Below are 24,655 nucleotides of genomic sequence, written 5' to 3'. Positions count from 1 at the left end.
AATCATTCACTTGAACTGTCCAGAATGGCCTTTAAACTAACTGTGAACAATCATAATCCAGTGACATGACGCTTTGTCATCCATGAAAATACCATCATTGTTTGGGCATGACATCCATGAATGACTGTAAATGGTGTCTAAGTAGCTGAACACGACCATTTCCACTCAATGATCAATTCAGTTGGACCAGATGACCCGGTCCATTCTATGTAAATACAGCCCACACCATTATGCACCCACGATTAACTCTCTTACCAATTAAAATCGAGACTCGCCTGACCGTGCTACAATTTTCCTGTCATCTAGAGTCCAACCGATGTGGTCACAAGATCAGTAGAAGCGATGTTTTTCTGTCAGCAAAAGCACTCGTGTCAGTCATCTGCTGCCATAGTCCACTAACACCAGATTTTGCCACACTGCCCTAAAGGACACATCTGTCATATATCCCAAACTGATTTTTGCAGTTATTTCATACAGTGTTGATTTTCTGTTTGTACTGACAACTCTACGCAAACACTGCTGATCTTCGTCATTAAGTGAAGGCCATCGGCCACTACATTGCCCAAGGTGAGAGGTAATGTCTGAAATTTGGTATTGTTGGCATACTCTCAACACTGTGGATCTGCGAATATTGAATTCTGTACTAATTTCTGAAATGGAATGTCCCATACATGTAGCACCAACCACCATTCTGCATTCAAAGTCTGTTAATTTCCTTCAAGCAGCCATTATCGTGTCTGAAACCTTTTTGCATGAATCACCTGAGTGCATATGACAGCTCCGCCAATAAACTGCCCTTTTATACCTTGCGTGTGTGATACTACCACCACCTGTATATATGTGTATCACTATTCCGTGACTTCTGTCACCTCAATTTACAGTTTTTTGTATGTCTATCCTTTTCACAGGGGATCTTTGGGACAATGGCCGTTTGATATTGTGAGAAAATGAAAGGCCTATAGCCATCCTTATGATTTTATTTATTTCGCTGCAACCAGTTTCGGCACTTCAATGCGCCATCTTCAGGCTGTAGCTGACACGACCTATATAGCATCAGAGGTCAGCGTAACTGGTTGCGCAGATTATCGGAAAACTTTGGTGTTGGCACTCTAACTATCCAAAGAGTTGAAATGGTTAGAGTGCTGACATCAAAGTTTTCGGATGATCTGCATAACCAGTTATGCCGCCCACTGGTGCGGTATGTATAGGTATCATGTCAACCCCTTCCGCATTAACTACAGCCTGAAGATGGTGCACTGAAGCACTGAAACTGGTTTCAACAAAATAAATAAAATCATAAGAATGCCTGTAGGTGTTTCATTTTCTCACACTCAGTTTATAGTGGTGTCATGCTTATGTTGTATGACGATGGGAGGAAGGACAGGGTGTAACCCAATGCCAGCGCATAGCACCAATGGGGCTGCCAAGTTTAATGTCCGCATCCGAAGGATGGATCACTGCCAACACTGCCACATGCCCTCACTCCTTACAACACTGAGCAGAGTTCGCAGTTTTATCCAGGATTTGATGTGAAGTCTGGTGACAAGGAACTTTATACAACCACATCTCCCCCACTTGTTGTTCAAATACTGCTGTTGAAAATTTTTTTCTCCCATCAGGATCCAACCTGACTTCCTTCAAGTCTAACACCATTGGCCAGGTGTGCGTTGCCAAACTCGGCTGCGGTGGGTAAGAACTGTGACAAAACAGGAGTCAATCAGTATGTCATCAGCTAAAACACCAAAATCTTAGTTGGTGGGACATGTAATGACATCTAATTACAGATTAATAAGAGGTTGTCCTTAAAATAAAAAAAGAAAAGTGGAGGCAAAGGAAGAATATGGCAAGATTATGTGGATGACCATTAGGATCAACAATGGTATGGGACAGAGATCAGTGGAAGGAGTTGAGAGGGGGCCAGCAATGAGATGCCTACAGCAACAAGGAATATGGAATGTACAAACTGGTGAAAGGAAGTGAGGACATAGGTCAAGGGAGGAAATATATACAGTGATATTTCTACTTCTCTACATCAGTGCAGCATTAAGGAACATTATCAACCATTTAATTGTCAGGGCAACATCACTTTTCTGAAGGAATGCTCCAGGAATAACATGAGGTTATTTACAAAAATTGTGGAAAGCCTAGAACAGGTTATCTGGATGGGGATCTGTATCCTGCCTCTCCTGAATATGCGTTCAGTGTCATATTTCCTCAGTTCTTGTTGTATGGAGTGAGAAGTCGCCAGCATAATACTTATTAGCAAGAAACTCAAGTTACTTAACATCAAAAATTTATATTATGAAAGTAATGTAACAAATGTCGTAACCTTATGGGTAACGAAAATCTCCTCTATAAGAGACAAAGTGGATTCTACAAACAAAAGTCTTTTGAAACTTTTTGTCCATTAAGATATACACAGAAGTAGTTACAGCATGCAGTTTATCTTGTTTCTTGAACTTTGGTAGGCACTGTATACAGTTTTTCACTGTTGCTAAGTGAACAAAATATGAGGCTGCTGAATATCAGACCCGATATTCAACAATGCCTAGCAAAAAATGGACATTCTTTCCTAACTCACCTGCTCCCTGATAAGCGTGTTTGGCCTTGTGACTTGTCGCACCAGTTCATGTGTCACGTCAAACAGACTCTTACTCTGTGCATTTAGCAGGTCTTCATTATTTCCATCTCTTTCAATCGGTGCTGCAGCCAAAGTCAGCATTTTCTCTAAGTTGTTCTTTGCCAAATCGATAGCACCATTGGACACCTAGAATTTAATACTTCAACATTAGTATAACAAACAAGGATAACAACTAAAATTCCCTATATTACCCTACATTCTATGAATATCTCTGTTTAATGTCCAGATCATCTATTACTAAGCCAGTAGCACAACTGCTGAAAACCTCTGGCTACCCTAAATCAAGATAACAATATGTCACGTGTAATGTTCCACCCAAGAATTTCCATTGTTGTTTTAATGAATATAACTTTGTATCATACAAACTTTATTGAAAAACTATTTATTAAACTATGGAAAATCCAGGATGGATGGTTTCAGTTGCCTCAGCCTGCAGTATATATATATATATATATATATATATAATAGAGGGAAACATTCCACGTGGGAAACTCTTTGCCTTTACAAATGTCTGCTTGTGTCTGTGTATATGCGGATGGATGTGTGTGTGTGTGTGTGTGTGTGTGTGTGTGCGCGCGAGTGTATACCTGTCCTTCTTTCCCCCCTAAGGTAAGTCTTTCCGCTCCCGGGATTGGAATGACTCCTTACCCTCTCCCTTAAAACCCATATCCTTTTGTCTTTCCTTCTCCTTCCCTCTTTCCTGACGAGGCAACCGTTGGTTGCAAAAGCTAGATTTTTGTGTGTATGTTTGTGTGTCTATCGACCTGCCAGCGCTTTTGTTTGGTAAGTCTCATCATCTTTCTATATATATATATATATATATATATATATATATATATATATATATATATATATATATAAAAACAAAGATGATGTGACTTACCAAATGAAAGTGCTGGCAGGTCGACAGACACATAAACGAACACAAACATACACACAAAATTCAAGCTTTCGCAACAAACTGTTGCCTCATCAGGAAAGAGGGAAGGAGAGGGAAAGACTAAAGGATGTGGGTTTTAAGGGAGAGGGTAAGGAGTCATTCCAGTCCCGGGAGCGGAAAGACTTACCTTAGGGGGAAAAAAGGACGGGTATACACTCGCACACACACACATATCCATCCACACATACACAGACACAAGCAGACATTTGTAAAGGCCTGTGTGTGTGTGTGTGTGTGTGTGTGTGTGTGTGTGTGTGTGTGTGTGTCAGCATCTCCGTTATATGGTGAAAAACTAATTATGCTATTTCAATCACTTACAGACGTAATGAAGAAAGTTACTTACCTCCCCTGTGAGGTCCATCATAACAAACAGAAGTGCTTTTAAGAAAACAAAGAGATGTTCGAATATCCAGCGCATATCCATACGTTCATAGAAGAACTTTATTGCGACGCAGCCTCCCACTTTTGCATACCACGCTCGATCGTAGCAGAGCGCACACATGCGCTCAGACAGGTACTCCATGAGTGGCAAACGGCATGCCTTTGAATCAAAAGAAAAGGAAAACAAATTATACAGCAGATGATAAGCTGATGTGGACACAAGACAGCAATGACTTTAGTGAAATTAAAGAGTACAAAAAAATTTGCATTTAACAAAGCTACATTACAACATGATTTGGTCAGTCACTAAAATACTCAAAATTACCAATAAATATCATGGACATAATTGTTAAATTAGAATGGCACGAATAACAGAAGTATGTAATATTGCGATAGCTTACAGAACCAGTTTTCATAGCAACAGAAAACAATTTTCCACACTGCTTTCCCAGTCACTGGTTTTCAATACTGACTCCTAAATTACTAACATTTCTGAATGTCCTCCTACAATGATGTGTAACAGAATACAACACAGCCTCAGTCAGTGTCCTGGATGGAGCATTGGGTCCTGACGTTTGACCACTGAGTCAATACCCTTGCTGGTACAGCAACTCAGCAGAAGCCACTACCTTCGTATCATCAGTTCCACGTGCCAATGACCTGTGATGTTAACCAGTCTCCGAGATGTTTCTACAATTTATCCCACTGTCACGCGACAACAGACAGACCATGGTCACTGCAGAGTGGTGCCCGCCGTCCTGTGTAGTCATGTGATGGTCCTAGGATCATGGTTTGGTGACAGCACTGATATAAAACTTTCTGGTAGATTAAAACTGTGTGGACATCTGCCTTTCACGGGCAAGTGGTCTACCAACTGAGGTACCCAAACACGACTCACGTCCTGTTCTCACAGTTTTTCTTCCAGTGAAATTTTCACTCTGCATTGGAGGGTGTGCCAATATGAAAACTTCCTGGCAGATTAAAACCATGTGCCACACCGATATTCGAGCTCCAAACCTTTGCCTTTCACGGGAAGAAGTAAAGCTTAGAGGACAGGTCCTGAGTCGCCCTCAGGTAGCTCACTCAGTAGAGCACTTGCCCACAAAAGGCAAATGTTCCGAGTTTGAGCCTTGATCAGGCACACAGTTTTAACCTGCCAGCAGTTCCACATCAGCACTCTCTCTGCTGCAAAGTGAAAATTTCACTCTGGAAACATCTTACAGGCTGTGGCTAAGCTACGTCTTCACAATATTCTTTCTTCCAGGAGTGCTAGTCATTCAAGTTTCACAGGAGAAGTTCTGTGAAGTTTGGAAGGCAGGAGACTAAGTATTGGTGGAAGTAAAGCTTAAAGTTGTGAAGATGGGTCACTAGGCAAGCTCGAGTAGCTCAGTCAGCAGAGCATTTTCCAGCGAAAGGCAAATGTTCCAAGTTTGGAAGTTGCGTAGATACCTCTGTCGTGAAGAGTACTGCCCTTGAAAGATACAGGGTGTTTCAAAAATGACCGGTATATTTGAAACGGCAATAAAAACTAAACGAGCAGCGATAGAAATACACCGTTTGTTGCAATATGCTTGGGACAACAGTACATTTTCAGGCAGACAAACTTTCGAAATTACAGTAGTTACAATTTTCAACAACAGATGGCGCTGAGGTCTGGGAAACTCTATAGTACGATATTTTCCACATATCCACCATGCGTAGCAATAATATGGCGTAGTCTCTGAATGAAATTACCCGAAACCTTTGACAACGTGTCTGGCGGAATGGCTTCACATGTAGATGAGATGTACAGCTTCAGCTGTTCAATTGTTTCTGGATTCTGGCGGTACACCTGGTCTTTCAAGTGTCCCCACAGAAAGAAGTCACAGGGGTTCATGTCTGGCGAATAGGGAGGCCAATCCACGCCACCTCCTGTATGTTTCGGATAGCCCAAAGCAATCACACGATCATCGAAATATTCATTCAGGAAAATAAAGATGTCGGCCGTGCGATGTGGCCGGGCACCATATTGCATAAACCACGAGGTGTTCGCAGTGTCGTCTAAGGCAGTTTGTATCGCCACAAATTCACGAAGAATGTCCAGATAGCGTGATGTAGTAATCGTTTCGGATCTGAAAAATGGGCCAATGATTCCTTTGGAAGAAATGGCGGCCCAGACCAGTACTTTTTGAGGATGCAGGGACGATGGGACTGCAACATGGGGCTTTTCGGTTCCCCATATGCGCCAGTTCTGTTTATTGACAAAGCCGTCCAGGTAAAAATAAGCTTCGTCAGTAAACCAAATGCTGCCCACATGCATATCGCCGTCATCAATCCTGTGCACTATATCGTTAGCGAATGTCTCTCGTGCAGCAATGGTAGCAGCGCTGAGGGGTTGCCGCGTTTGAATTTTGTATGGATAGAGGTGTAAACTCTGGCGCATGAGACGATATGTGGACGTTGGCGTCATTCGGACCGCAGCTGCAACACGGCGAACGGAAACCCGAGGCCGCTGTCGGATCACCTGCTGCACTAGCTGCGCGTTGCCCTCTGTGGTTGCCGTACGTGGTCGCCCTACCTTTCCAGCACGTTCATCCGTCATGTTCCCAGTCCGTTGAAATTTTTCAAACAGATCCTTTATTGTATCACTTTTCGGTCCTTTGGTTACATTAAACCTCCGTTGAAAACTGTCTTGTTGCAACAACACTGTGTTCTAGGCGGTGGAATTCCAACACCAGAAAAATCCTCTGTTCTAAGGAATAAACCATGTTGTCTACAGCACACTTCCACGTTGTGAACAGCACACGCTTACAGCAGAAAGACGACGTACAGAATGGCGCACCCACAGACTGCATTGTTTTCTATATCGTTCACATCACTTGCAGCGCCATCTGTTGTTGAAAATTGTAACTACTGTAATTTCGAAAGTTTGTCCGCCTGAAAATGTACTGTTGTCCCAAGCATATTGCAACAAACGGTGTATTTCTATCGCTGCTCGTTTAGTTTTTATTGCCGTTTCAAATATACCGGTCATTTTTGAAACACCCTGTATATATCCCAGTTCAAGTCCCAGTCTGGTACAAAATTTTAAACTTTCGGGAAGTTTCTTTCTTACTTGCGAGACATTTTCTCGGTTTCCAAGCTATGTCAATCTAATAAGCATGGTCAAGGTGCTAACAAATGTCTCCACCATTTTCATCATGAATAGGTAGTGAATGTCATGATTAGTATAGTACGCTCATTCTCCTTTTTTCATCATTTCTTTGGCTATACTCCATAATCAAAATTCTCAGGCTAGAGAAAGGTTCCACCCAATAAGAGTAAAAGATGACTTACTCGCTGTTTTGTGCCCAAAATGTTGGTTGCTGTTTCTAGGATAAGTATCAAAGCTAGGTTGCCAGGTTTCAGCAGTTCTTTCTCTTCATGTCCCATTATTACCGCAAGGGCATCAATCAGCACGAGAGGATCCATCCCGACCAAAGCAGACTGTCTAGCGGACATTGAAAATGGACCTGTTGAAATAAAAATTTACATCAACAGACTGCAGAAAAAAAAGCCATATCAAATTAATTCATCTGTAACTCCACCAAATATGTAGAAGACTAACGTGTTACAGGTTTCCCAAAAGAATTTTTTTGTTATTGTAGATAGGCTCCAAAACTGCATTCAAACTTTGAAATATTATTTTCAAACATGCCAGAAAATTAGAACAATTCATATAAGAAAATGATAAATGTATGTCACCACAGTTGTAAATATAGTATAAAATATTAATCAGTCTTGATTATTTGACCAAATTATCCAATCAAATCACTGTTTTATCCCATTAGGTTTTCAAAAATTAGTAAATATATTAACTACTAACTCCATTTATGTTTGTTTTTTTTTTTTTTCTCAATGGTGAGGGAAATTGTCAGCTTTAACTGACTGGTATCAACATTTCATATGTAAATAAAAATTGATGTCACTATGTTTTCCCCCTGTATGGCCTTTGGCATGGTGGGCATCTCTCAGGTAATACAATTCACCAAAGTTTGATCAATTACGGATTCTGTCACCCACTGTCCCCTCCCTATCTTACAGAACACACATGCACCACCTCCAAACAGCATGATGCTGTAAAGTTATAGATGGTAAACAAAAGCCACAAAATAATGTCGTGTGACGAGGGCCACCCGTCGGGTAGACAGTTCGCCTGGTGCAAGTCTTTCGATTTGACGCCACTTCAGCAGGGGGGATGAAATGATGATGATTAGTACAACACAACACCCAGTCCCTGAGTGGAGAAAATCTCCGACTCAGCCGGGAATCAAACCCGGGCTCTTAGGATTGACATTGCGTCGTGCTGACCACTCAGCTACCGGGGGCGGACAGCCACAAAATGGGCTTATAATAGCTATAACATGGGACGAAGGAGACTACAGGGGGAAAAGAGGAAAACAACACGCATAACAAAGAGATGACTAACAAAAATGAAACAGTACTAGAAATTCCTGAATAGTATATAAATAATGGAAATCCACATGTACTGACTGTATCCTGCCACACAATGTGGCTCAGTCTGATCAAAGGAGAAGTGCTACACACATAAGGAAATTGGACATACATCTATCTCCTTCTTCCCAGTGTCACTATCTGTCTTCCTCCCCCCTCTACACCTCTTCCCCCGACTCTGTCCATCACCTCCATCCCCCCTCTCTCACAACCTCCTCCTGCCCCTCCTCCCCCCATCTCTCTGTGTTCATCACCCTCTCCAGACTTTCTCTGTCCATCCCCCCTCCCCCAACTACACCTTTTCACACTCTACGTCTATTTCCACCCACACCTCTAACCATATCTTTCTCCCCCCCCTCCCCCCCCCCACTCTCTCTCTCTCTGACCTTGAGTCTTGTTTATTGTTATTGCAAATTCAAATTCTGTAGTAGTATTATAACTGTAAGCCATAATACAAGTTTGCTGCTTGCTATCAATATTTCACTATCTTTCTTACACAAACACACACACACACACACACACACACACAGTGTGAGAGAGAGACAGAGAGAGAGAGAGAACCTGCTTTTACATTCTTCAAGGGACTATTTTTCATGAAAATAAAAAAGGCCAATGTAACATGTGAGATATAACTTTTTATGTGGTAGAAGTTAACATTTATGATCTACCCCTGCCGCCCTCCCCTGCATTTTCGTAGTTTTTGTACAATATATGCACATATTAGTCATCAAAATACACGTCACAGATTTGTTTATTATCCAATAAAGGTTATTTGATTTTGTATTACATTTAGCCGCTGGCATAACTGTAACTGGTAAGCATCTGAGAATTAGAAACATTTGAGTTAGTTTTATTCATCATTATCAGTGTTTCTGGGAAGCCTGCAACTGTCATTAATTATTTAAATGATGAAACACTGCACTATTTACGAAATTTTTCCATGCTTAGCACAATGCGGTTCAAGGATTTATTCTCATTGCCAAATGCAAATACTTACATAAGTATTTTGTGTGATGTCTGCATATACATTGTTCTGCACCTCTTGCAGAGTAGTTGTCTTTTTGATGTTATACGATAGTCTGCTTCCTCCATTATGTAGGAAAATACACACACACACACACAAACACAAACCATCATTTACATTGTTTGTTTGTGAAACATTACGAGAAATACTTACGTAAATATTTGCACCTGACAACAACAAATTCTCAAAATATTTACTGCTAAGCATGAGAAATATGTACAGCATTTTACTATTTAAACCAGAAACATTTGAGAAACACAAAGTGAGAGCAAAGGCAAGGAGGTTGGAATAACATTACTGACCAAAGGTGTCAAGTAGTGCTACATGTGGCCAAACACCAAAATGCGCAAAATATGGGTCTGAGCAACACAAAGGTGCCATGATCACAAAACTCCGCATGCACAATAGAGAGTTAGAGACACTTTGAAAACAGTTTTAATCAGTTATGATACCTTTCTTCGAACAAACCTAGTTCCTCCTATCAGCCACACTGCTGAGGGGCAGCGGCAGGAGATAAACCACAAATTGTTGCTACTTAACAATTCAGATCTGCTGAGTACAGCATCCTCGGGTCAAGTACTTAACCTTGTAATATTTGTTAACACTATTTGAAGGCCAACACCATGCTGTCATTTTATGTCACACTAAAAGCATTGATCATAAAGTGTAAATCATAGGAAAATTATGGACATGTTAATGCAAAATTGGGTTGAACTGACATTGTTAGTATAGGAAATTTGATGGGAACAATAAAAAATGTTGTAAATAACGAGAAAATATTAATTCTGGGAATGTAAAAGCAGTGTTATATTGTGTGTGTGTGTGTGTGTGTGTGTGTGTGTGTGTGTGTGTGTGTGTGGAAGTAAATTGATCTAATAATCTTTAAGATTTTTTGTAACAATGTATCCCTTTCATATATTTCATGTGTCATTCTATATTATATATACACACACATCAAAAACAGTTTTGCATCACCTTGGTTCCGAGAGTTCTGGAACATACAGAAAATTGGAATAGAGAGCAACATTAACATAGTTCTGCCCTTTCTATTGCTGATGAAAACCACACATGGCGTGTTGTACCACCATACAGCGAGACCTTCGGAGGTGGTGGCGGTCCAAATTGCTGTACACACTGGAACCTCTAATACCCAGTAGCACGTCCTCTTGCATTGATGCATGTCTGTTTTCGTCATGGCATACTATCCACAAGTTCATCAAGGCACTGTTGGTCCAGATTCTCCCATTTGTCAATGGCGATTCGGCATTGATCCCTCAGAGTGGTTGGTGGGTCACATTGTCCATAAATAGGCCTTATCAATTTGTCCCAGGCATGTTTGATAGGTTTCATGTCTGCAGAACACGCTGACCACTCTAGTCGAGCGATGACATTGTCCTGAAGGAAGTCATTCACAAGATGTGCATGATGGGGGCGTGAATTGTCGTCCATGAATACAATTCCTCGCCAATATGGTTGCACTATCAGTTGGAGGATGTCATTCACATATCGTACAGCCGTTACGATGCCTTCCATGACCACCAGTGGCATATGTCGGCCCCACACAATGCCAACCCAAAACATTAGGGAACATCCACCTTGCTGCACTCACTGGACAGTGTGCCTAAGGCGTTCACCCTGACCCGGTTGCCTCCAAACATACCTCCGACGATTGTCTGGTTGAAGGCATGTGCAACACTCATCAGTGAAGAGAAGGTGATGCCAATCCTGAGCGGTCCATTCGACATGTTGTTGGGCTCATCTGTACCACGCTGCATGGTGTCGTGGTTGCAAAGATGGACCTCGCCATGGATGTTGGGAGTGAGGTTGCACAGTTTGAGTTGTAACAAGACGTCCTGTGGCTGCACGAAAAGCATTATTCAACATGGTGGTGTTGGTGTCAGGGTTCCTCCGAGCCATAATCCGTAGATAGCAGTCATCCACTGCAGTAGTAGCCCTTGGGCAGCCTGAGTGAGGCATGTCATCTACAGTTCCTGTCTCTCAGTATCTCCTCCATGTCTGAACAACATCGCTTTGGTTCTCTCCGAGATGCCTGGACACTTCACTTGTTGAGAGCCCTTCCTGGCACAAAGTAACAATGCAGATGGGATTGAACCACCACACCTAGAATAGTTTTCCGTTGCCTTCCCAATCTCGGAAATATTCTTGTCAGACCCTAAGCTTCTTCTGCACCCATCTTGCTACCCTATGGCTCCTACCCCTGTGAGTATCCCCACTGCAAGACTTGCCTTATGCACTCTCCTACCACCACCTATAACAGCCCTGTAACTGGCAAAACATATACTACCTAAGAGAGAGCCACCCGTAAAATGACACATCATATACCAGCTGTTATGTAAACACTGTTTAGCCTTCTACGTCGACAACCACAAAATTATCAATTAGGATGGATGGGCACAGGAAACTTGCAATATCCTGTTGCAGAGCATGCTCTACAACATGACATTTGTGACCTCGGTGACTGTTTCACCACATGCACCATCTGGATTCTTCCCCCAAACACCAGTTTCTCAGAACTCCAGAGGTGGGAACTAGCACTACAACATGTCCTTGGTTCTCACCATCCATCTGGTCTTAATTTATGTTAATTTGTTCTGTCTGAGCATTTCTTCACTGTCAACTACTCTTTGCTTCACTCTGTTTCAGCTTTCTACATCTTTCATTGTCTCTCCCGTCTATTTTTAACTACTCCCCTCCCACCTCTGTTATGTACAGTCTCCCCTTACACATGGTTCTGGGTTACTTTCTCGAAATCTACCCCTTTTCTTAGACCTTCCCAGTACTTTTCCTTCCCCTTCAACACTTCTGCCTAAGGAAGGACACATTGGCTCTGAAAGCTTGCCAATTACAACCATTTTTTATGTGTGTGTCCTCCTGCCACTTGGTGAGTAGATTTTTTTATCTATCCAATTAAATAAAGATGCCTTTTTGAGAGATACATATAGTAACACCATCTATCTCAACTTCATGAAACTATAGGGGCTGAAGCGGCAATATCCCACCACGTTCCAGAGCAAATTTCGCATTGTTTTCAACCAAAATTGGTCAAAAAATAAGAAGTCACAGTACATATTTAACACTCCTCACATAAATAAACATTTAATATGTAAGGGGAACATTGTTAACATATATCTGTGTGTGGGGGGTGGGGTATCTGTGTGTGTGGGGGTGGGGATGTTGTTAGCAAACAGAAAAATTGTATTTATGGCTTATGATTAGAACACTAATACAGAATCTGAATTTGTAACAAGATTAAACAAGACTCAAGGTCAGAGGGAGAGAGGGGAGGGGAGGGGGGGGGGAGTTGGCTGGGAATGTTGCCCCTGGAGGAGGAGGTGGTTAGTGTTTAACATCTCATTGACAGTGAGGTCATTAGATACTGAGTGCAACTTTGGATTAGGCAAGAAAATCAGCCATGCCCTTTAAAAGGAACCATCCCGGCATTTGCCTGAAGCGATTTAGAGAAATCACAGTAAACTTCAATCTGGATGGTCAGACGTGGGTTTGAACCATAGTCTTCCCAAAAGCGAATCCATTGTGCTAACCACTGTGCCACATTGCTTAGTAGGGGTGGGAGCAAACAACATAGAAAGTGGTAAGGAGGAGAAGGTCATGGAGAGAGGGCATGGAGGAGATTGATGCAGAAAGGGGGTGGGAGGAGATGGGATACAGAAATTGGGGGGGGGGGCGGGGGGAGTGGAGAGAGGGCATGGAGAAGACTGATGCAGAAAGGGGGTGGGAGGAGATGGGATATACCGTATTTACTCGAATCTAAGCCGCACTTTTTTTCCGGTTTTTGGAATCGAGTGCACAGTAAGCAGAAGTTCTGAAAATGTTGGTAGGTGCTGCCACAACTAACTTCTGCCGTCGAATATATGTAGCGCTACACAGGTATGCTTTGCAGGCACAAAGATAAATACTGGCGCCAAAACCTCTGCATCAGTAATTAAAAAAAAGAAAAAGGTGGAAGGCGAATTTTTTTCTCCGGCCCGAGTTTAGACCACTGAATTTTCATACATTATCCAACGAAGTAAATACAAATTCCGTATTGTTCATCTTCGAACGTAGCAGCATTTCAATGTACTACGAAAATCCAACTGGCAAGACTGTTTGGGATGTTTGTCAATATGGCCAACTCTACATTCTGTATTTTTTCCTACCTGTGAGAAGAGATGGTTGCTAATAGGAACTTTTATGAATTGTTAATCACATGCAGTATTCTCTTCACCATAAGAATAATACGAATATAAACATTTTGCCATGTATTCTTTCGTGTTTTAAATCCTGTCTGCCTAATAAACTACAAAACTAGAGTGAGACGACAGTAAACACGGAAGAATATACATATAATGTCATGTTTATATTCATATTATTCTTATGCCTAACAGTGATACAGTCAGAAATGAAGCACGGCTATTGACTAGATTTTTTGCAGAATGTAATGTACTAAATCGGTGTCAGTAAAGATTTTCAAACGGAGAAAAATTTTTGCTAAACTCTCATTCAGAACATCTATCATATGCAGTCTATTATTTGGTTCTTGTTGATCATTATCAAAGAAAGCAGCAGCATAACAACAAATAGCAGTCTCTTGCCATTGTTTCGCAAAAGCAAGCGAGCAGTGACAGGCCGTAAACACTCATTATCAGAATGCGACAAACAATGCATGGCACAATACAGTAATGCATTTTCAGCTTAAGAGTGACAAACACCTATAACAAAGAGAACGGCACTTATCAGATCAAATAAAAATAAGCAATCAATTCAAACCAGACGAAGCACGTGAAAAAGGAAGGGTACCCGTATAAATACGGATGGAGCGCCTGACGCACAGCAATGGCTACCTGGTAAAGCTTAACTTCTAAGCTTACGACTCGAACCAAACTACTGTAGCTTTATCGTCATTCATTCAACCTATGGACCAACTTTGTTTCGATTTGGAGGTGTGGCCTAAAACTTTTCTCTCCCCTTGAATTTCGAGTCTCAAATTTCAGGTGAGGCTTAGATTCAGGAAACTTTTTTTTCCTTGATTTCGTGTCTCATTTTTCAGGTGCGGCTTAGATTCGAGTAAAGACAGTAGAAATAGGGGGGAGGGGGGGGGGGGGGCAGAAGGAGTGGAGACAGAGGGAAGGAGAAGAATATGGATGCAGACGCGGGGGAGGAGGTGATGTACAGAGAGAGTGGAAGGATGAGAAAGGGGGTGAAGGAGATTGTGACACATTCATTTCTCATACATATTAGAAATGTATGCTTTTTCTTTTCCATTTAATCAGACTGAGACACAGAAACATGTGGCCAGCAACAGTCAGAGACAGACAGACAGACAGACAGACAGAGAGACAGAGAGAGAGAGAGAGAGAGAGAGCAGATGAGTGTGCGCACAAGTTTGGGGCATTCCAGTAGTACATAAAAATGTGTGTATTCAAATGAATTATTGTGCCATAATTTCAAAGCTATCAGTGAAGAACTTCCAGAGATACACAATTCTGAACAAATGAACATTTACATTTTTATTTATATGGATGCATGTTGCTGGTCAATCACTGGATGTATAAAGGACAGATCTGGACTGTCTTGGAGGAGAATCAAAGTTCACCATTAAAAATGACTGTTTCCTGGTTGAAGAAAGGTTGCACCACTGTCAACACTGAGTTGACGCAAGACAGTCAACAGTATGAATACAAAAATCATGGTGCAGGCTGCCTCCTATTGGTACAGTGTCATCAAAAGAGGCTGTGAAAATGTGTCTTTCAGAAAATTTTATTAAATGGGACAATAGATATGCTATCAGTAAAGCAAATAACATCATTGCACATTTCACACCATACACAAAGATCAATTTCTGGCCACACACCAGTAGCAGAAGGTGATCAGGGGAGGTATAAACAATATATGTGAAACAGACAAGCTGAGAGCATGTCACCTCATCTGATTACCTGATGACAGTCTTGATTTGATGTCAAAACATCGTGCCATTTTGACACTCATCTGGTGTGATATCTAAGAATTTTTTCTTCAAGTAATAAATTTATATAAATCAAATGAAGTTATTTGTCAGTTGATAACAGAAGAATTTCTCGAGCGAAATTCATCAAGAAATTTGGCATTTACATACACTGAATTCTTACACGTACTGAAGAGAGACATATGAGTTGTTAGTCTGCACATAATCAAAGTAATGAAATGAACTCAGCAGCTAATTCATAGAAACATTTGCCTTACCTGCTTGCTGAGATATTGCAACCATCGTGTAGTGACTGATCACGAACAAAAGTGTCTGCAGAACATGCGAGCGAAGTTCCTTTATTGCAGCAGCTACCAACATTGCTGTGTGGGAAAAAGAGAAACAATGAGCTGCAGTGTCACCTTTTACATATTTGGCGTCATTTTCAAAACATTTGTTCTAGGTAATCACTCTGGCTGTATAATACAATTCAGAAATAACATTATTTCACTGCTACTGCACAATAATTTCAAGAGCGTGGCACAGAACACAGTTATAAAGTTGACTTAGCAACTGGTTAGCATCCTTTTCAATGTGGGATACTTCAGATTACAACTATTAAATGCATGCCTGACAGGCAAACAATTTTGTATTCCACTTCCAGAAACTTAAGTGAGATTAAAGAACCATTATTCACAGTTGCTATGTTAACTCCATAACCCTTGAGCCTTTATGTTCTTCAAAGACAGCCTGTTGTTTTCTCCACTTCCTGGATCACGTATCATTTACCTCATCATCACGTATCATGTACCTCTGATCTCCTTCCAAACATGTCTGGGGGAGGGGGGATATAATCAGTCTTCTGACTAGTTTGATGCAGCCCACCCAAAACTCCTCTCCTATGTCAACCTTTTCATCTCAGAATAGCACTTATGCAACATATGTCCTCTGTTCTTTGCTGGAAGTATTCCAATCACCATCTCCCTCTACAGTTTCTACTCTCTACAGCTTCCTTTAGTACCATGGAATTTATTCCCTAAGGTCTTAACACATGTCCTATCATGTTGTCCCTTCTTCTTGTCAGTGTTTCTCATACATTCCTTTCCTTGCCAATTCTGCAGAGAATCACATCATTCCTTACCCATATGAATCCACCTAGTTTTCAACATTCTTCTGTAGCTCATGTCAAATACTTCAATCCTGTTTTGATCCAGTGTTCCCATAGTCCATGTTTCAGTAACATACAATGCTGCACTCCAAAAGAACATTTTCAGAAATTTTTCACTCAAATCCAGGTCTAGTTTGATAGTAGTTGACTTTTCTTGGCCAGGAGGCATGCCCTTCTTGCCAGTGCTAGTCTGTTTTCTATGTCCTTGCTCTATCCACTGTTGGTTATTTTGCTGCCTTGGTAGCAGAATTCCTTAACTTCCTGTACTACGTGAACACCAGTTTTGATGGTAAGTTTCTCGGTATTCTCGTTTCTGGTAATTCTCATTATTTTCAGCTTTCTTCAAACTACTCTCAATCCACATTCTGTACACATTAGACTGTGAGCCATAAAAATGCAAAGGCAAATTATAAAGTGTTTATTAGCACACTGGGGGAAATATCTCACTGGAATAGGAATGCTGAATAGTCCGTAGGTATTTTTTTTTTTTTTATCACCAAAGGAATTAGTGTGACACAGTCAGGAATGTTTCCACTGTCTAAGACAAATAAATTAAGTTAAAGGATTTCATATTTTATTCCAGAAAAATCTTACCAGCTGTGATGGTTGATTTTGTAGTTAAATAGCTACAGTTACACCCAGTACAGTTCGGCTACAGTTTAGTTTTCTGCGCAGTTGCGGCTTAAGTCTTACCACCCTACAGACCGATAACCAACCAACATGATCTCAGTCAGATCTCTCAAAATTATGGGATGAGAGCTTATACCTGCATCTCCTGTAGTGCTCTGTCCAATGACCTGCTACCATTTAAAAAAGCCCTCTCCAAAAATCAAAGCTACTTGGTGGATTCACTTTTTTACTGAATTAAAATTGTACTGCCTTTCAAATAATTGTTTGCTACACATTATACTCTGAAATATAGCAGAGAAAATATTTTTTCCAGTTCTTACAATACTTCATCTCCCTGACTGCCCTACAAATCTTGACATCAAGCTACAATTTAATTCAACAACTTTACTAATTTATTAGGCTTGTGTCTCCGTGGAAATATAAATTTTGGTTTTATAAAGAGTGTGCCAATTGTAAAGGCGAAATTACAAAGCTGATCACTTATGTAGCTTACAGTTTGTTATCAGAGGGCTGAAGACAGTCATTACAAAACTTAAAGAAGAAAAAAGTAAACAGAACCTGCTGAAATGTCAGCAAGATTGCTCAACTGCTGGAGAAGCAGACATAAGTGAAGTTCAAAAGATGCAAACCGAAAGTGCAAAATCAAGAAACCTGTGAAAGGAACGTAAGTGAACTTTCCAGTTCTTTCAACCACTGATTGTAATTGTGATGTGAACAGTTCAAGTGAATAATACAGAAAATAAAGTGACTTTCTGAATCAGGCAAAACACAGAAAATTACTGCCGCAGTTAAGTAATAAATACATTAGTTAAGAAGAGAAATATTTATAAATGCATAAAACAATGTTGCTTCTAACACTCTGACACGATTCGGCATAACATATTTAATTATCATCATTACTGAGCACTCCTACTTTAGGTAAGCTTCATACCAAACACACAAATATTAACCTTAGACTGCAGTAAACTAGCATTGGGGCTAGTTGTCACAAGTCTCACTTACAAATATCAAATTATTTCAGGCCATAAATTGTTGACAGTGTGAGCTAAATAGGCACATTGTGACATAAATTAAGACATTAATTTTGAGCAAATAGTTTGGATCGATGGAACGTGAGGAAATGCTTGTCAAAAGATTATAAGATGTTGGCTTGATGACAAGGGCACTTCCTGCAGTTAAAGGTGATACAATTATTCTTCTGTGCAACTTTATTCCCAATTATGAAGTTATAGAACCTGTGCCTACAGTAGTGACTACTAATTTCATTACGATTTACTCTTTGCGAACTTCTTTCCCTATACAATTTTATCACTCCACAGTAACCTAAAGCCACTAACTGGTTGCAGCATATCTGACAGAAAACATATGACAAACACTCAACATTTCCTGTCTAATGTGATGAAAAATTTGGTGGAGTTGTTAATATCTGTAGTTTTCAAGCTTTAGTTTCTTCCACAGACTGTCTATATGAACAAAAAGTAAGTGAAACAGAAACACAGAATGTTGAATGTTTCTACTTGCATATTTGTACATTCTGCACCATACCTCAGAAAGTTAAACCAGACCCATGACCTCGCTGTCTGGTCTCCTCCCCCAAACAACCGAAGTTAAACTACAAGTTTCCTTTCCTAACATTTACAACCACTCTCTTATACATGCATCATCTCCCTCCGAATGCTAAGTAGAAATTATTCAGTTACCTGTAAGAGCAGTCTGATGAGTTGCCCTGGATCTGGCATCAGGGCATTTATACGGGACACCTTGTATTGGATTTATCTTGACACTCTGTTCTGTGAAGCTGTGAAAACAGATAAGTGTTACTCAAAACACAATTCTGAGGGAAAACAAAATCACAATCAAACTTACCTGCAAAGCACTCAATGATGAAGGTTCCCGACAGATCAAAAATGTATGCAAAAACAGAACCGTGCCTTTTGTGGGCTACAGTCTTACTGACTGACCTATCAATATACAAATCTCGGCATGTTCTCCCCCCACAGATTTGCATTTGCAAGTAGTTCTCCTCACCACACACACATCTTACACTCTCCTACATACTTTGCTGGACTAGCCATTCTAGAACATAGGGAAGTTCATATGGGTTCCAAGAAAAGCTCGGTTTGTGTCGCCTACAAAAAGCAAGGGTCCAGTCCAAGGCACAAGCTGACACACGTGTTTCAAAGTAAACAAAAATATTTTGGACTCCATTATCAACTCTGAATCATCCGATAGATTCTCCATATTAACTTTCAAACCTGCTAGAGTATAAACGGAGACAATAAAACAGAAAAAGTGAAACTCTTAAGACCAACTACACGACATGCAAAAAATTCCACAGGAACACAAATTCTTCCACACTGGGGGACTTCGGAGACCAAGGAGGGAGGGAGGGGGGGAATAATAATAATAATAATAATAATAATAATAATAATAATAATAAAGAAGAAGAAGAAGAAGAAGAAGAAAAAGAGGAGGAAGAAAGAAAGATCAGATGCAAGGACGACTCGCACTCTGACAGTTCTGTAAAAACTTAGTTATGCCCATGTTCATAGGGAAGATACCGAGTCATAGATAGTCACAACAAAAAGACTGTCAGAAAGTGAGCTTTCAGACAGACACACACACACACACACACACACACACACACACACACACACACACACACACAGAGTTGACTCTCACACGACTACAGTCTTTGGCATCTGAAGCCAGACCGCGAGCAGCAGCACACACACACACACACAGAGTTGACTCTCACACGACTACAGTCTTTGGCATCTGAAGCCAGACCGCGAGCAGCAGCGCGCAATGGGAGAGGCACCCAGGTTGTGGGGATAAGGTGGGGACAGGTAAGAATAGCAGGCCAGGTGTGGGGGATGGTAAAATGCTGCTTGTGGGAACATACAGGAATGAGGTGAAGAGAGGATAACGCAACTAGGTTTAGTCTGGAGGTTATACAGATGGAAGGGGTGAGGGGGAGGGAAGCGGAAAGGGAGAGAAGTAAAAAGACTGAGGGTGCGTTGGTGGAATAGAGGGCTGTGTAGAGCTGGAATGGGAACAGAGAAGGGGCTAGGTAGGTAAGGACAATGACGAACGAAGGTTGAGGTCAGGAGGGTTACAGGAATGTAGGATATATTGCATGGAGACATCCCATCTGCGCAGTTCAGAAAAGCTGGTGTTGTTGGGAGGATCCAAATGAGAGGTAGTTCTCCACTAATGTTTCAACATCTATTTTTAGTCATGCCCTGAAATGAGGAAATGTCCTATGCACTATCCTTCCCACCCCTCCCACAGTGGTTTTCAACCGCCCACCAAACGTACAAAGTATCCTCGTCCATCCCTACTCAACCCCTGCCCCCAACCTCATGGCTCATATCCCTGTAATAAACCTAGGCACAAGACCTGTATTATACATCTTCCCATCACCACCTACTGCAGTCCAGTCACTAACAACAGCTATCCCATCAAAGGCAGGGCTACCAATCATGTGATTTACAAGCTAAGTTGCAAGCACTGTGCTGCATTCTACGTGGGCACGACAACCAAAAAGCTGTCTGTCCCCTTGGATGGTCACTGACAAACTGTGGCTAAGAAACAGCCGGACCATCCCGTTGCTGAGGATGCTGCTCAGCTTGACATTCTTCATTTCAATGACTGCTTCACAGTCTGTGCCATCTGGATCCTTCCCACCAACACCAGCTTTTCTGAAATGTGCAGGTGGGAACTCTCCCTATAGTATATTTTATACAACCATAACCCTCCTGGCCTCAACCTTCGTTAGTCATTGTCCTTACCCATCTAGCCCCTTCTCTGTTCCCATTCCAACACTGCACTATTCCACCAACACACCCTCAGTCTTTTTACTTCTCTCCTTTTCCGCAACCCTCCCCCTCACCCCCTCCGTTCACCTAACCACCAAACTGCACCTAGCTGCCTTACCCTCTCCCCACCTTGTACCTGTATGCTCCCACAAGCAGCCTTTTACTGTACCCCATCCTTACCCTGCTATCCCTCCCCCTCCCCACTCCAGTGTCCTCCTTACCCCCACCAACCTGTTGTCTCTCCCATTACGCACTGCTGCTCATAGTCTACTTTCAGCTGCAAGAGACTGGTCAGGTCCGTGTGTGTGTGTGTGTGTGTGTGTGTGTGTGTGTGTGTGTGTGTGTGTGTGTGTGTGTCCACTATATGGTGAGAGATTAATGATGTTCGGATTATTCCTTTACTTTTACTCGGGAAGTTTGCTGCTTGCCTACTTTTGTGACTTTAGGTCAATGAAAAGTACTGTTTAGGTTTTGATGAGTGAATTTGTGAGATCAAAATGTGCGACATAAATGGCTGCGTCTTTTGATTGCATTGACTTAGAAACTTACATTTACTACACTGCCAAGTAACTATAGGACTTCAGCATGTGACATAAATTTCAACTTGGCACGTCTACCCATTCTCGAGTTTTGACAGGCAGATGACAAAGTGATCCTGAAGTGTTCAATTTTTACCAAATGAAGCACGGAACCCTAAAAATTGTTGGAAACTATCCATTACATAACAGACCTAACCCAAGTGGCATTAAAATGAAAGAACTATGCAAAGAAAGCAATATTATCTTAAAGCAAACAGTATTATCTTGAAATCCACACCCTTTAAAAAGGTACCTTTAAAACAGAAAACATGGATCTCTCCAAACACATATCTAGATAAATTCCAACTGTATCACGTGGCTATCGCACAAAAGTTCCATGTAGAAACACAAAATGTCAAAGTCCTTAGAACAGCCAACCTACATTCTTATCACTACCTTCTTAAATGTAACTAAAAATCATCCTCAAAACCAAGCCACAACCCCAAAAGGAAAATACACAATCCAGAAAAGAGATTAAAGCTCATGAGCATTTCCCCTTGTGACAGAAGACATGCAAAACTAAAACTGAAATCGTATAAAAGAAGTCCTAATAACTAAAGCCAAACGACTAGCTCCCATAACAAAGATAAAAACATGGCTGGTGGGCAGAAGAATGTGACAGACTTCTTAAACCACTAGCACTCATGCTATTATCATCTTGTTCACAGAAATTTTAAAACACTCAGCATTTTGTGAACAATGCCTAGAGGGTTCTCGTTCACTCAGTACCGTGTTTCATATGTCCCCTGACCCGTGTGAACTGTTGTCGTGTCAGTATGCAGGTTTTTTTTATTATTTATGATGGCTAAGTATATATATAATCACTGAACAACAACATTTTGTATTTTTGTACATGGATATATAAGAAGAAAGAATTTTGGCGTGGCTAGGGGAGGTATGTAGGAGCACAATCTAATTTCTTATCCTCTACAGCATGCTATAAAACGATTTACCAATGAAACTGATGTTTCAGGTGCTTAAAAAGCCTGTGGTACATGTCAACTCTGTTCAGAATGCAAAAATCGGAATACAAAAAAGGCTTGTATCATTGCCAAAAAATCTGGTGTAATGAACATGCTGTAATATTATGCGAAGTGTGATAAGTGATAAACACAGATACTTGTTTTTTCAGTTTCTTAGTAAGTGCCTTAGAGGATCAGCGATTTTTAACTGTTCTAAGGTTATTATCGACAATGTAGATATACTCATTGTTTTGTACTGCAAATAAATATTTTAAATACTAAAATATGAGTGTTTTATTATTAAAAAAGAAAAGAAACATACTAATTTACACATATTAGGTATATTTCAGACTGCTCGTTGAGTGTGAGCAATAATAATGGGCAATAACAATTGGATCCTTTTACCAATCTCTCAACTCAGATGATACAATTGCTGAACGGTTCAAATAAAACCTGTGTTTAATTTCAGTACCCAACTCATGCAATCATAGTTGGTGGTGATGTCAATTTACCATCAACATGCTGGCAAAAACATGTTTAAATTCGAAGGTACCCACAAAACATCATCCAAAAGTGTGCTAAATGCATTGTCTGAAATTTATTTCAAGCAATTGTTCATGAGCCCACTCAAACAGTAAACAGTTGTGAAAAAACACTAGACCTATTGGCAAAAAATAATCCTGGGCTAATAATGTGCATCAAAACGGACACAGGGAATAGTGAACACAGGCTTGTCATAGAGAGACTGAATACTGTAATTCTAAAATCTTCAGAAAATAAACAAAAAATATGTCTATTCAAAAAGGCAGATAAAAATTCACTTGGTGCTTACTGAGAAACTACTCTACTCCTTCCAAATTAACAATGTAAGTGTAGACCAGATGTGGCTCGAATTCACAAAAACAGTATCAACAGCAATTGGAGATTTATACCAAATAAATTAACATACAGCAGAGCCCATCCCCCATGGTATACAAAACAGGTCGGAATATTGTTGAAGAAACAATGAAAAATAAAAAGCATGCCAAATTTAAACAAAAGCAAAATCCGCAACACTGGCGAACTTTTACAGACATTCAAAATTTATTGTGGACTTCTACGAGACACACTTATAATAGTTCCCACAGCGAAATTTTGTGTTGAAATCTGGCAGAAAATCTAAAGAGATTTCAGCTGTACATAAAGTATGCTAGCGGCAAGACAAATTCAATGCCTTCTCTGCGTGATAGGAATGGAAATATTATTGATGACAGTGCTGCCAAAGCAGATTTGCTTAACACTTCCTACCAAAATTCCTTCGGCAAAGAAGACAAAGTAAATATTCCAGAATTTGCATAAAGAACAGCTGCCATAATCAGTAACTTATGAGGTAGATATCTTCAGAGCAGTACAACAACTTAAATCACTTAATAAAATCAAGTCTTCCAGCCCAGACTGTATACAAATTAGGTTCCTTTCAGAGTATGCTGATGTCATAGCTCCACACTTAACTATCATATACAACCACTCGCTTGACAAAAGATCTGTAACCTAAGACTAGAAAGTTTCACAGGTCATACCAATAATGGAGTGTAGTTGTGTATGGAAGTGAAACATGGACGATAAATAGTTTAGACAAGAAGAAAATAGAAGCTTCCAAAATGTGGTGCTACAGAAGAATGCTGAAGATTAGATGGGTAGATCACATAACTAATGAGGAGGTATTCAATAGAATTGGGGAGAAGAGGAGTTTATGGCACAACTTGACAAGAAGGAGGGACCGGTTGGTAGGACATGTTCTAAGGCATCAAGGGATCACAAATTTAGCATTGGGGGGCAGCATGGAGGGTAAAAATCGCAGAGGGAGACCAAGAGATGAAAACACTAAGCAGATTCAGAAGGATGTAGGTTGCAGTAAGTACTGGGAGATGAAGAAGCTTGCACAGGATAGAGTAGCATGGAGAGCTGCATTAAACCAGTCTCAGGACTGAAGACAACAACAACAACAACAACAACAACAACAACAAACAAACAAACAAACAAACAAGAGAGGCAATAGGAGCAATACACTCAATTACAGGCCCATAACATTAACG

The 24,655-nt window shown here is 40.7% G+C and overlaps 1 protein-coding gene across 1 annotated transcript in view; it reads right to left on the bottom strand.

Moving 5' to 3' along the window:
• LOC126146787 (transformation/transcription domain-associated protein) overlaps positions 1-24,655 on the bottom strand; it is a 508,296-nt gene that overhangs the window by 340,106 nt on the left and 143,535 nt on the right. Inside the window, exons 20-24 of the mRNA XM_049915647.1 lie at positions 18,920-19,017; positions 15,700-15,804; positions 7,278-7,453; positions 3,925-4,122; positions 2,582-2,767 (exon numbers count right to left, since the gene is read on the bottom strand). Of these exons, the coding sequence (XP_049771604.1) occupies positions 2,582-2,767; positions 3,925-4,122; positions 7,278-7,453; positions 15,700-15,804; positions 18,920-19,017 (763 nt within the window). The remainder of the gene's footprint in view (positions 1-2,581; positions 2,768-3,924; positions 4,123-7,277; positions 7,454-15,699; positions 15,805-18,919; positions 19,018-24,655) is intronic.

The sequence above is a fragment of the Schistocerca cancellata genome, chromosome 1, assembly GCF_023864275.1.
Source record: "Schistocerca cancellata isolate TAMUIC-IGC-003103 chromosome 1, iqSchCanc2.1, whole genome shotgun sequence".
NCBI lineage: Eukaryota > Metazoa > Arthropoda > Insecta > Orthoptera > Acrididae > Schistocerca > Schistocerca cancellata.
The sequence above is the reverse complement of the archived record's forward strand: the minus strand, read 5'-3'. Positions and strand labels throughout refer to the sequence as shown.